The 10712-nt window shown below is 37.5% G+C and overlaps 1 protein-coding gene across 1 annotated transcript in view; it reads right to left on the bottom strand.

Annotated features, from left to right (window-relative positions):
• The window catches only part of LOC104628621 (protein cornichon homolog 3), a 26163-nt gene that overhangs the window by 14578 nt on the left and 873 nt on the right, over nt 1–10712 (bottom strand). The window contains exons 2-3 of the mRNA XM_010297267.1: nt 8090–8158; nt 5660–5707 (exon numbers count right to left, since the gene is read on the bottom strand). Coding sequence (XP_010295569.1) covers nt 5660–5707; nt 8090–8158 — 117 coding nt within the window. The remainder of the gene's footprint in view (nt 1–5659; nt 5708–8089; nt 8159–10712) is intronic.

The raw sequence follows: 10712 nt of genomic DNA, 5'->3' as shown, positions 1-10712 counted from the left end.
TGCTGAAACGAATCTTTGGCTGAAGCACAACAGGGCCTTTAAAAGATCAAAGCATCCAACTAAGGAAATGAAAAAAGAATGCAATATTCAAACAGTGGCAAAACATAAGACAGTAGAATAGCCACCTAATCACAACAAAAGCAGATCTTCTTCTGTATTATATTTTCTTCTTTCTGGAAGACTAACAGAACACCCTGAAATTACCCTTTTGAATTTACTGGAGACACCTTTAAGAGTTTTCTTATGATAAATGTTAATTCAGAATATCAGTGTAGTCTCAATAACAGAATATATGTTTAAACCTCTAAAAAAAGGATTATTGAATGACTGTTTCACATTAATATTGTTTTTCAGGACAGTTAGTAAAAAGTTCACACCTTGATAAAACCAGAGAAGAAACTGCGATCTGATCAAAGGCACTCTGACTTCCTGGAAATATGTGCCAGCCACCTTCCTTCATGACACAGTCCTCTCCCAGTAATGGCCAGACCCAAAGGGAAGAAAATTATGATTTTCCAAGGAGTAAAGCATTACGAGCTCAAGTGAAGTGCTATGAAGGCATGTGCTGAATTGTCTCATCAAAAACTTGTATTTCTTCCCCTCATTCTATGTGTGGGGAAAAACATTCATGTGTTTTTTCCTGAGTTTCACTGGGAATTTCTACACAAATTCAGACATATTTGGTCATGAACTCCAACAATGCACTACACAGTTTTTATCTAAATGATGTCTAAATTATAAGAGCTTCAAATGCAAATCTAAGTCCAGACCTATTCCACATGGGTGTATGCTTGAATATCAATATGTTTCTCATCTCAGAGCAATAAACAGAGATTGCTCCAATCTGTCAATGTCAAGGAGGGACTAAGAGCGCCCACAGAGGGCTGTCACAGCTGTTTTTGTTTGTTGTTGTTCAATCTGAGATGAATGTCAAACTTGAAGTCAAACCCCTCCTAAATTTAGGGATGTTCAGAAAGCTTTTTGATATAAACCAACTCTGTTTTGAACAACTGAATTGCAGTGCAAAGACTGTTAAAAAAAAAAAAAGCATCTGAGATGATAAAAATAACTTAAAAAATGCATAGTATTTACTTAAATAATTTTATACACAGCAATGCCTGTTTGGGTACAAGCTTCTGTATTGCATGAGGTCAATACTTTGGAGACAAAGTATTGAACACCTGGGTATCTGCCGTATATTTTCCATATACATAATTCTATATTCATTCTTCAGAAGTTAACCACATTGTCTCTTAATTAGGGCTTGCGCTCCCAGTCAGCCAGTAGCAAGGGTCTTCTGACAGTTTTCCCGCTGCCCAGATGATTTGTCAAGAGTCAGTAGTTTCATCATATTGATGAGATATGAAAAGAGAGAGCATTAGATACATCAAGAAATACATGTACTGAGAAACCAGTAACGATGATGAACTCTTCAGTCTCTAGAAAGAGTGGACAAAGTTCATGTGCTCCACCATTGTAACAATCACTGTTAACGGGAAAAATGTCACATGGTACCAATTTTTGTTCCCTTTGTGATCTTTGTTACAGCAGCAGTTTATCTGAACTCTGGAAACATCAGTCCCTTTGTCCTGCGAGGGAGAATACCATTGCTGTTTCCACAGTCCAAAAATACCTTATGACTAGACTAAAAATTCTGTTTTCCTCTCAGATAACACAAGCACCTAAACTTCAAAGACGAACTGTTGACTACCAGTTAAGAGGTGCTGAATATAATGCATATCACAAACCTGCTATGTATTTACCTGCAGAATTATCCCTCTAGTGTGGCTATGCCGCAACATTTTCTTTTTCTGTCAAGTGTAATTAAATGAGGAATTAAAACATCTTTACTGAGGTTGGAAAAAATTTATAGCACTACAAAAGGTAAAACTATCGCTGCTATTCCCAGTTCTGCAACAAACTGTCTTATTGCTGTAGTTTCTGCCTATGAGATTTTTCAACCCCAGGAAGAAAGTATGATTCCTTCTTACACATGGATGGATACACACCACTTTAAAAATTCCTTGTGATTATACATCACATTTGCTAAATTTGCTTATATATCCTCACATTAAGCACTTTAATGAACCATGCTATAGGCTTACAGAAGTACTCTGCTAAAAGAATGTCACGTATCTATAAATCCCCAAATCTGTGATGAAGCAATCAACTGACATATCCAGAAACACACACTTAGAATCCATCACATTATCTCAGGCTTCCCAGTGACTATGACTTCCCAATGACATGAGAATGGAAGGAGTGATCATTGTAATGTCTTCTATTTTTCATTTTTTTCTCTCTCTCTATATATATCAATATAAAAAACAAATTTATCAAGAAGAAAAGAATATGATCAGTCAATTGAAATCAGCTACTGACACCCTCCAAAGGGGTACGTCCACTGCAGCTGCTGCATGCAGAGAATGGTAGGAGCTACTGGTAGGTGAAGGTCTGGAACCTAACAAGGTCCAAGTACAAAAATTATTTCACAAGGTAATTACACTTGTGCACATTGGTCAGTCTCCTTCATCCGAAATGAAATCATATGTCACATAATCATATCCTTAGAGAAACAAAGGCAATTTAGCAAAAAAGAGAGCACATATACAGACTCCACAGCATTCAGCAAAACTAGTGTATGTCCTATGCGAATCTGTAACACTTGTATGACATTGGTGGACATTCAACAGTTTAATGAGCACACACATGAACCCATATATATACTATAAAGCCCACAAAACACACCACTGAATGAAATGAGATACCTGTATTTCAAGACAACCTCACTTTGTGCTGGCTTCAAAAAATAAGAACTTCCTCTCATTTACTTCAGGATAGAAGAGATTTGACGATGGCTATACAAAGTTCATAGCTTCTTTATACATAATCAGTCGTGCTCCAGTAACCAGAAAACTTAGGCTGATCTAATTCTAGTTCTATAGCACCATAAAAGCATGGACCCATGTGTACATGCATGTACACATGCCAGCACCATATATAGCTGCTTCACATGATCCCTACTTGTTTTAATGATATAGAAACATTTTCCACAAACCAAATGTCGGAAAGTGTCCGGCTGCAGAAGGATTACATCCTCCATTCTATTTTGGAAAATGGGAATAAGTTATACAATATCTGATGACATATCACATACCTGGTCACATTTTTTTAATAATGTTCTCCAAGTATTTTGGAGATAAAACCAAAAATTCATCCTTAAGAAACTCTTTGCTCACTGGGATCAGATTTATATGACATATTGTATGCCCATTTAATAATTCCCAAGAACCTCTTCTAAAAACAGGATATAATGAAACTGAGCACACTTTTATAGCCCACCTATAACCTCTTTAAAAAACAGATTTACAGCAGATCTTAAGCATTAATTTCTAATGTCATAAATAGCAAGATATCACTGTTTTCAAAGCACTTTAAAAGAATTATCTGACTTCAGGACACAGGAAAACAGGTATGTTGTTGTTTCATACAAAGAGAAATAGATCTGAAGCCACACAATGTTATAATGAGGGATATATTTGGTGCTTGCTGAAAGCATCCTGCTGTTTTCCTGTATCTATATAGCTGGCACTCAATTCTTTACTGTTTTTCCAGAATTTTCTCCAACAGTGAATCCTTTACACTACATAAGCTAAAGCTATTTTTAGTGATTGTCAGATTTGAAGACTTCAAATCTCTGTAGCTATTGTGCCTTCCTCTTCTTGCATGTAATCTCTCAATTAAAACAAATGTTTCCCCAAAGATCTTTGAAGAAGAGGCTGAATTAACAAACTGTTTAAGTGAATCAGAAGCGAGCCAATCCCTTATGAATACAGAGTCTGTAATTAGCCAAAATGCTCCATTTTGCTGTTCACAGTGAGGCTGAGGCTCAATAAAAATTAAACACTGATGCAGACAAGGCATTCCTATGGGGGTCATACATATTAATACATTACCATTCACTAGTTGCTTTACATCAAAAAAACTGTGACACAGCTTGAAATTGGCTGGCTACCTATTTGATAAAATGGAAAGCTATTGGTGATAAGTATCTTCTCTTACTTTCATATCTGTAGTGTCATAAACAGGCTAAGCACCTAAATGTGGCTCCTAACAGGCACATGCTCATAACAGTTCCAAACAGGTATATACGACTCAGGTTCCAACTGCCCAGAGAACAACACATCATAGATTCTGCATGTAGTCACAGTTCCACCTTTGGATCACCCCAAACCAATAATCCCTAGCACTGGCTTTCCCAAAACCTCTAAGGATGAGTCCATCAGTTTCTTAAAAGCATATCTGAATTTAGTTCTTCACTTGATTAGGACGCAGTCAGCAGTCTACACTTCAGTGACAACCTCTTTAAGCAAAAATGCAGGGTAATTTAGGTGGCTCCATTACTACTCTCCTGAAGGCAATTTATAGAAACTTTATATGATATATAGAGTAAAATACTTTGCAACTATGATTATTTTGACTTCAGTGGGACAGAGTCAGGAGTACAATGAGTGTTTATGAAAACCCTCTTTCAAGCTACAGATGAGTAACCCATGAATGTATCAATCCTACAATATATCAGCTCCTTCAAATTCCTCAGAAACTGAGGCACTCAACACCTCTCTTGGTGTCAAGTTAAAATAAATATTATATCGACTTCTCTATTCAGCCAATTAAAAACCATAAGCATTAAATATGTAGCTAATAAAATGTTTAGTTTACTAAATTGTAAGACATTGTTCAAAAAAAGGTTATTTCTAAAGCCTATACTACAACAATATCATCAGTTGACAGGACTATGTCATGGTTTAAACCCAGTCAGCAACTAAGCACCATGCAGCTGCTAGCTCACTCTCCCCCTGGTGGGATGGGGGAGAGAATCAGAAGGGAAAAAGTGAGAAAACTCCTGAGTCGAGATAAAGACAGTTTAATAGGTTTAAAAAAAAGTTTAATAGTTTTAAAAAAAAAAAAAAAAAAAAAAAAAGCTGCACACTCAAGCAAAGCAAAACAGGAATTCATTCACCACTTCCCATGGGCAAGCAGGTATTCAGCCATCTCCAGGAAAGCAGGGCTCCATCATGCGTAATGGTTACTTGGGAAGACAAATACCATCACTCGGGACATCACCCCTTTCCTTCTTCTTCCCCCAGCTTTATATGCTGAGCATGATGTCATATGCATGGCATATCCCTTTGGTCAATTGGGGTCAACTGCCCCGGCCGTGTCCCCTCCCAGCTTCTTGTGCACCCCCACTCTGCTCGCTGCTGGGGTGGGGTAAGAGGCAGAAAAGCCCTTGACTCTGTGTCAGCACTGCTCAGCAGTAACGGTAACATCCCCGTGTTATCAACGCTGTTTGCAGCACAAATCCAAAACACAGCCCCATACTAGCTACTGTGAAGAAAATTAACTCTATCCCAGCCAAAACCAGCACAGGCTATATAAGCACCTCAAGGTGCAACTGCAAAACAATTCATTGCCTTCGAAAAGCATGTTCCAAAATGAATGGGCTGATGTTCTGAAGTTTCAATTTTTATCCAGAAATTCTCTATAAAGTTAACCTTCTATATGAGGATCACTGAAAGAGAAAATGAATGCACATTACCACTTATTGGCTTTAATTCTCACAAACTTCACAAATCCTAGGCTAGTTTATCCTCACCTTTCGCAGGAGGAAGCAAATACGTTCAATATTTCTCAGCCGCTCTCTCTGTCAAGAAAAAGTGGGAAAAAGATAGGAGATTAGCTGATGTTATAAATTAAAGACAGTATGTTACAATTACAATGGGTCAAGATCATAATTAATGGCTGCAGAGAAGCAACACGTTATTAATCTGAAATGGTATTATTCACTTCTTACCTACTGCTTGCAAGCCAAATGATTTACCCATTTCAAATTCACAATAGGTTATTTTTTCATCTCTTACTGGGTGTGACAATATAAACTGGGGATTCAAGTCCGTGTTAGCCTTGAGACAGAAGCTGCAACTTCTTTTTAAGTCAGCATTTGTGGCTAAATCAAATGGTGTCAATGTATACCACTGAGACTTGGTCTTGCATCTTCAGGTACCCAGCCTCTGGCTTCAAGGTAATTCTGAATGGGAAAAGCAACTACAAAGTTGGTAAGGCAGCCCTTCCTCTATCACTAAGAGGGAGACTGAGCAACATGTGATATTAGAATTTAATCCTTTAGTGAAGAATATCTGAAATATCCTAGATATGCCACTTTAAACAACAGATGCCTTCATAAATACTGAAAGTCACTGTAATAAAGTACTGTGAATCAAAAGATGCTCTCAGCTTGATTCACAGAAGGAAGACAAGTCAAAGACAGGTTTTCTTTTACATGACTCATAATGAGAAATTCACTAGTAAAATAAGATTTCACTCTGCATAACCCCATCACTGGAGTTACTGTGAAAGATTCTAATGTTGGTTACACTGCAGAAGGCAGAGTGGTTTTTTTGTTCACAGAAGACTATCTGGTAACATTTTCATTTAGACATGGGAAAAAATATCCTGAACAATGTCTTTTTTAAAACAGATAATGTAATATACCAACATGAGAAGCCAACTCTCCCTAAGCTTTCTGCCTTTCAAACATTTTAAATTTGCTCCAAGTTTGAGTTTTATTTCTATTCTCCAAAGAAATGTCTCTTTTCCATTCCTGTCCAGAAGTTTAAGCCATTTTTAAAAAAGTATAATTTTGGAAAGACAGTGAGACAGCGGCAGCTTCATAGGCACCAGTGAAATATTGTGCCTCTCTCTGGTGTCTGTGATATAAAAGAGATTCAGAAATTTTAGACTCACGGATGCAAACATGAGAATGGATGTGTGCAGATGTGCCTCTGAAGCTGCAGAAAGCTTTTTTGTCTTTAGCAGGAGGTTAAGTGGACAGGGAAAGATAATCCTCTCAATTCCCATTAGAAGACATATGCCTAACTACAGCTGGCCTTGGAGAAGTGGGAAGTCTGTCTTTGAACTGTAGGTAATAGACTGTGAATTTGGTGCATACAAATACATGTTTTTGTGTGCAGTTCTCAATATGGGAAGTAAAAACAGATAAAGTGAATTCAAAAATCAGATTACTTGAGTAAATTCAAAACTGGATTACTTCCATTGAAGTCCTCTATAGATTTCTTCATATAATTTTTTTCTTCTGTTCTCATTCCTTGTTTATGTGTTAGTGAACAGTAAACAAGCCTTATACGAAGATTCATGTAAAGATTATGCTTAAAAACATCTGTGGTCTAAGCAGTACTGCAAATCCTCTGCTGAGTTATAAAACAAGGTTAAATGGCAAAGTACTAGCTGCTGAATCTGGTTATCATTTGTAGGCAATTCAATAACTTGATACTCTACAGAGATCAAATTCAGCACCTGTCACAATCATTGTAATTCCCAGTGAGATGACAGGCAGCCAAGTTCTGCTCTCAGTTTTGGTGGTACAAATCTGATACATGTTTAACTGTAGTCAGCTAAATCACCCTAGATTACAGCTTTAAATAACAGAGGAATTTTCATATGCTTACATCTGGGTCGCATTTGGGTTCATTAGGTAAAACTGAGTTTACAGTCCGAGGGTGATATTTAACCTTTTCCATAGCTGATGCAGCAGAATGTGTTATTTACTCTTAAAGCACAGGACAATTTAGAGCCCTTCCATAGGACAGAGAGGTCTAAAAATGCACCTCTCATCAAATCCCTTCAAGCTTTTGACTCATTGATACAGACAGTACGGGAGAAGGTGGTCAACCCATGCTTGAATGCAGAGAAAGCAAATTATTTCAAAAAGGAAAACTTGTGCCACAGAATGTAAAGATAACAAGAAAGCATCAGCATCACATTATATAACCTTCAGTCTTTGAACTTCCAAATTATTTTCCTGCCTCCTTCAGCAAAAAGGAAAGCTATTAGCATAAAGAGTCGCCATCTGGCTTCCTAAAACTGGCTCAATAAATCAATTTTCCAAACTACAGTTGACTTCACAACAGACTCTACATTCATTTCCACACTCATACTTTCAATGACAGCGCGGTGCATCTCCCTTTCTTTAATAGCTATTGCTTAGCAAGCCGCTGGTTGTACTCACTGCGTGGACTGGGTTGCACTGATCTATCGGGCTTTTGAAGTCTGTTCGAAGTTCATCAAAGGCAATTATCTGAAAAACAATTTTTTCAAATATTGTAATGAATGCTCAACCAAACACTTATTTTTCCTTTAGGGACTAGTTAGATGCGTCACCTCCCTTCTTCCCTTTCCAGAGAAAATATGGGAAATTAGCTTCCCCAACAGGCTCCTTTCAGAACTAACTAGTTAAAACAAAACATGGGATACTGCTAGATATGACACCTAGAATCCATTAATCTGTCACTCTGTAAAAATCATATCTATAGCCTTTTCAGCATTGTTGCTTTCCAGATTTCTTCCCTCCTATCAGCTAGAATTCTCTTCTCACACTTCCAAATGACGTAAAACTATTTCACAAATGAATACATCTCCAGACTTGATGGAAGAAGTCATTAGCTAACTAAACCACAGAGATGCATCAGATATGCTATTCCAAGTTTAATACATACACAATAGCCCCTTTTTATCAGTTGTTAAACCTGCTTCAGCTACTAATTCTGAATTGGTATCAGCGTTATTATTATTAAGCCACTATTCATTACCAAGCAAACTCCTCAAAAGGTAAGCCACGCTAGAGCAAAACACGCGTTTTTGAACCTTACTTCAGACCTCATTAAGGGAGAGGTGTCTTTTGCTCATGTCTTTTAGTTTCCTCCATTAACTGATGGATTGAGACACACTGGTAATTACTGCCTGCTTTTAGAGAACAGCAGATAAAAATGCCCATAAAAATAATAGTGTTTGATACTATTTTCCCAGAAAGAAAACAACTGTAATAACCCCCATCATATTTCATTCAAAGAATTCAAAGCATGTTCTTTATTTTATGCTCGTATTCTAGTAATAACTTTTCATCTGCTTGCTTCACCCAAGGAATGAAAGCTCACTATGACAGGCACCACATAAACAGATGTTAAAACAATGATTCCTCTTCAGACAATTTACAACCCAGGAAAGTATTGGTACTCAATTAAAAAATTATGGAAGTACAAGGTAGCACTCAGGTAATTAGTATATGAGTGGAAGAACCATTCTATGATCTGTTACAGCATGCCTGCTACCTAGTTGTTCAAAAACTAACAAACTGGGTGTCAACACAGACCTGCTGTACAGTTAAAGAAACATTTATTTTACAGATATGGAACGGAGGAACAGAAATCCTGAAAAATGACCTATCCACGATTCATATCGTAATCTGGTGAGAGGCTTGAGAATAAAACCTAGAACTACAATCCACAAGTCTAAGCACTACTTCACATCCCACTCTAATGCTGCATTCATCACACTGAAGTACACTTAACATCAAAAATGTGGCATTTTACAAGAGCACTCTACAGAATTCAATGTATTTAACTATGACAAGTCAAAGTGCCAGAATAAACCACAAAGGGAACTATAAAACACGATAATAAGTGAAGCATTTCTCCCTATGGATGCAGTATCTCTGCAAGTTAAGAATTACATCTGCAACGGTGTTTAGACTAAGGTAAAAGAGCAAATAACAGAAACTGTGAGAGGGTTAGAGTACAATTGTGAAGAATAAGGCTCATGACACTTCTATATTTAATACTTCTTGAACAGGTCTTCATATTGTCAAGCTGGGCCAACTGTTAAGTGGGTAACAACCATGCAAGTCAGATGCACATGCTTCTGTTTATAACTGTGTATCAACATCAGCACTGACAGCATTGACAGAAAGGGGGAAGGATGGCCCTGTAACAGGTAAGAGAGCTGCCTCTGTTCACAGCTGTGCCACTGATTTACTTTGGGATCCCGTGCATCTCCCTTGAACTCTCTTTGCCACACTGTACTGGTACTTACAGCTGTAGCTTTAAGACAGAAAACTCTTAAGAGCTTTTGAGTGACAACTATTTTTGATAATATACAGTGGTAACAGCTTTCTTCTGTTGTAAATGTAGAGATGAGCTGAAATTTCCTTGGGGAAAAAAAGAAGAGTGAATGTGCTGTGCTTTTCCTCGTGGTAGTCAGTAACAGCAACCAAGAGTTTAAGGTAATCATGAAATGACAGCCAGTGCAACGTCCAGCTCATGCTGTGAGAAAAGGCTGGTCTGAGACAACAACAGATGCAACCTGAATATTGGAATCATAAGATGGACCCTCTTCAAGAAGTTCAGGAAAGCCTCTAAAGATTCACTGAACACAGAGATAGGATGATAACCCTGAAGCATGTTTAGATGAAGAAGTAGGTCGCTCTGAAAGGTAGAACCATTAAGGCAGGGCTCTGTTGAGCTAGCCTTAACTAAAGCAGCTAAGTCTTGAAGAAATCCTAAAAAACAATTTGGAAGACAGATTAGCATCAAATACACCACACATTTAGATTTCCTAATTTTTTGCTTTTGCCTTTTTTTTTTTTTTTGCCAGCATTCCCAGCTCTGTAGTCAAAAACCTACTCTTCATTTGCTGGCACACAATTTTTATTGTATGTTATGCTTGCATTATATCCAAGTGCATTGAAACAAATCTGACAGTACTAAGTACATTGTTTTCATGGAATCAGTAAGTGTACATACAGTAGCCTCACAGACAAACCTTTCAGGACACCTGCACATTATGACAATGTTAAG

This window comes from Phaethon lepturus, unplaced genomic scaffold, assembly GCF_000687285.1.
Source record: "Phaethon lepturus isolate BGI_N335 unplaced genomic scaffold, ASM68728v1 scaffold13501, whole genome shotgun sequence".
Lineage (NCBI taxonomy): Eukaryota > Metazoa > Chordata > Aves > Phaethontiformes > Phaethontidae > Phaethon > Phaethon lepturus.
This window is presented reverse-complemented; position numbering and strand designations above follow the sequence as displayed.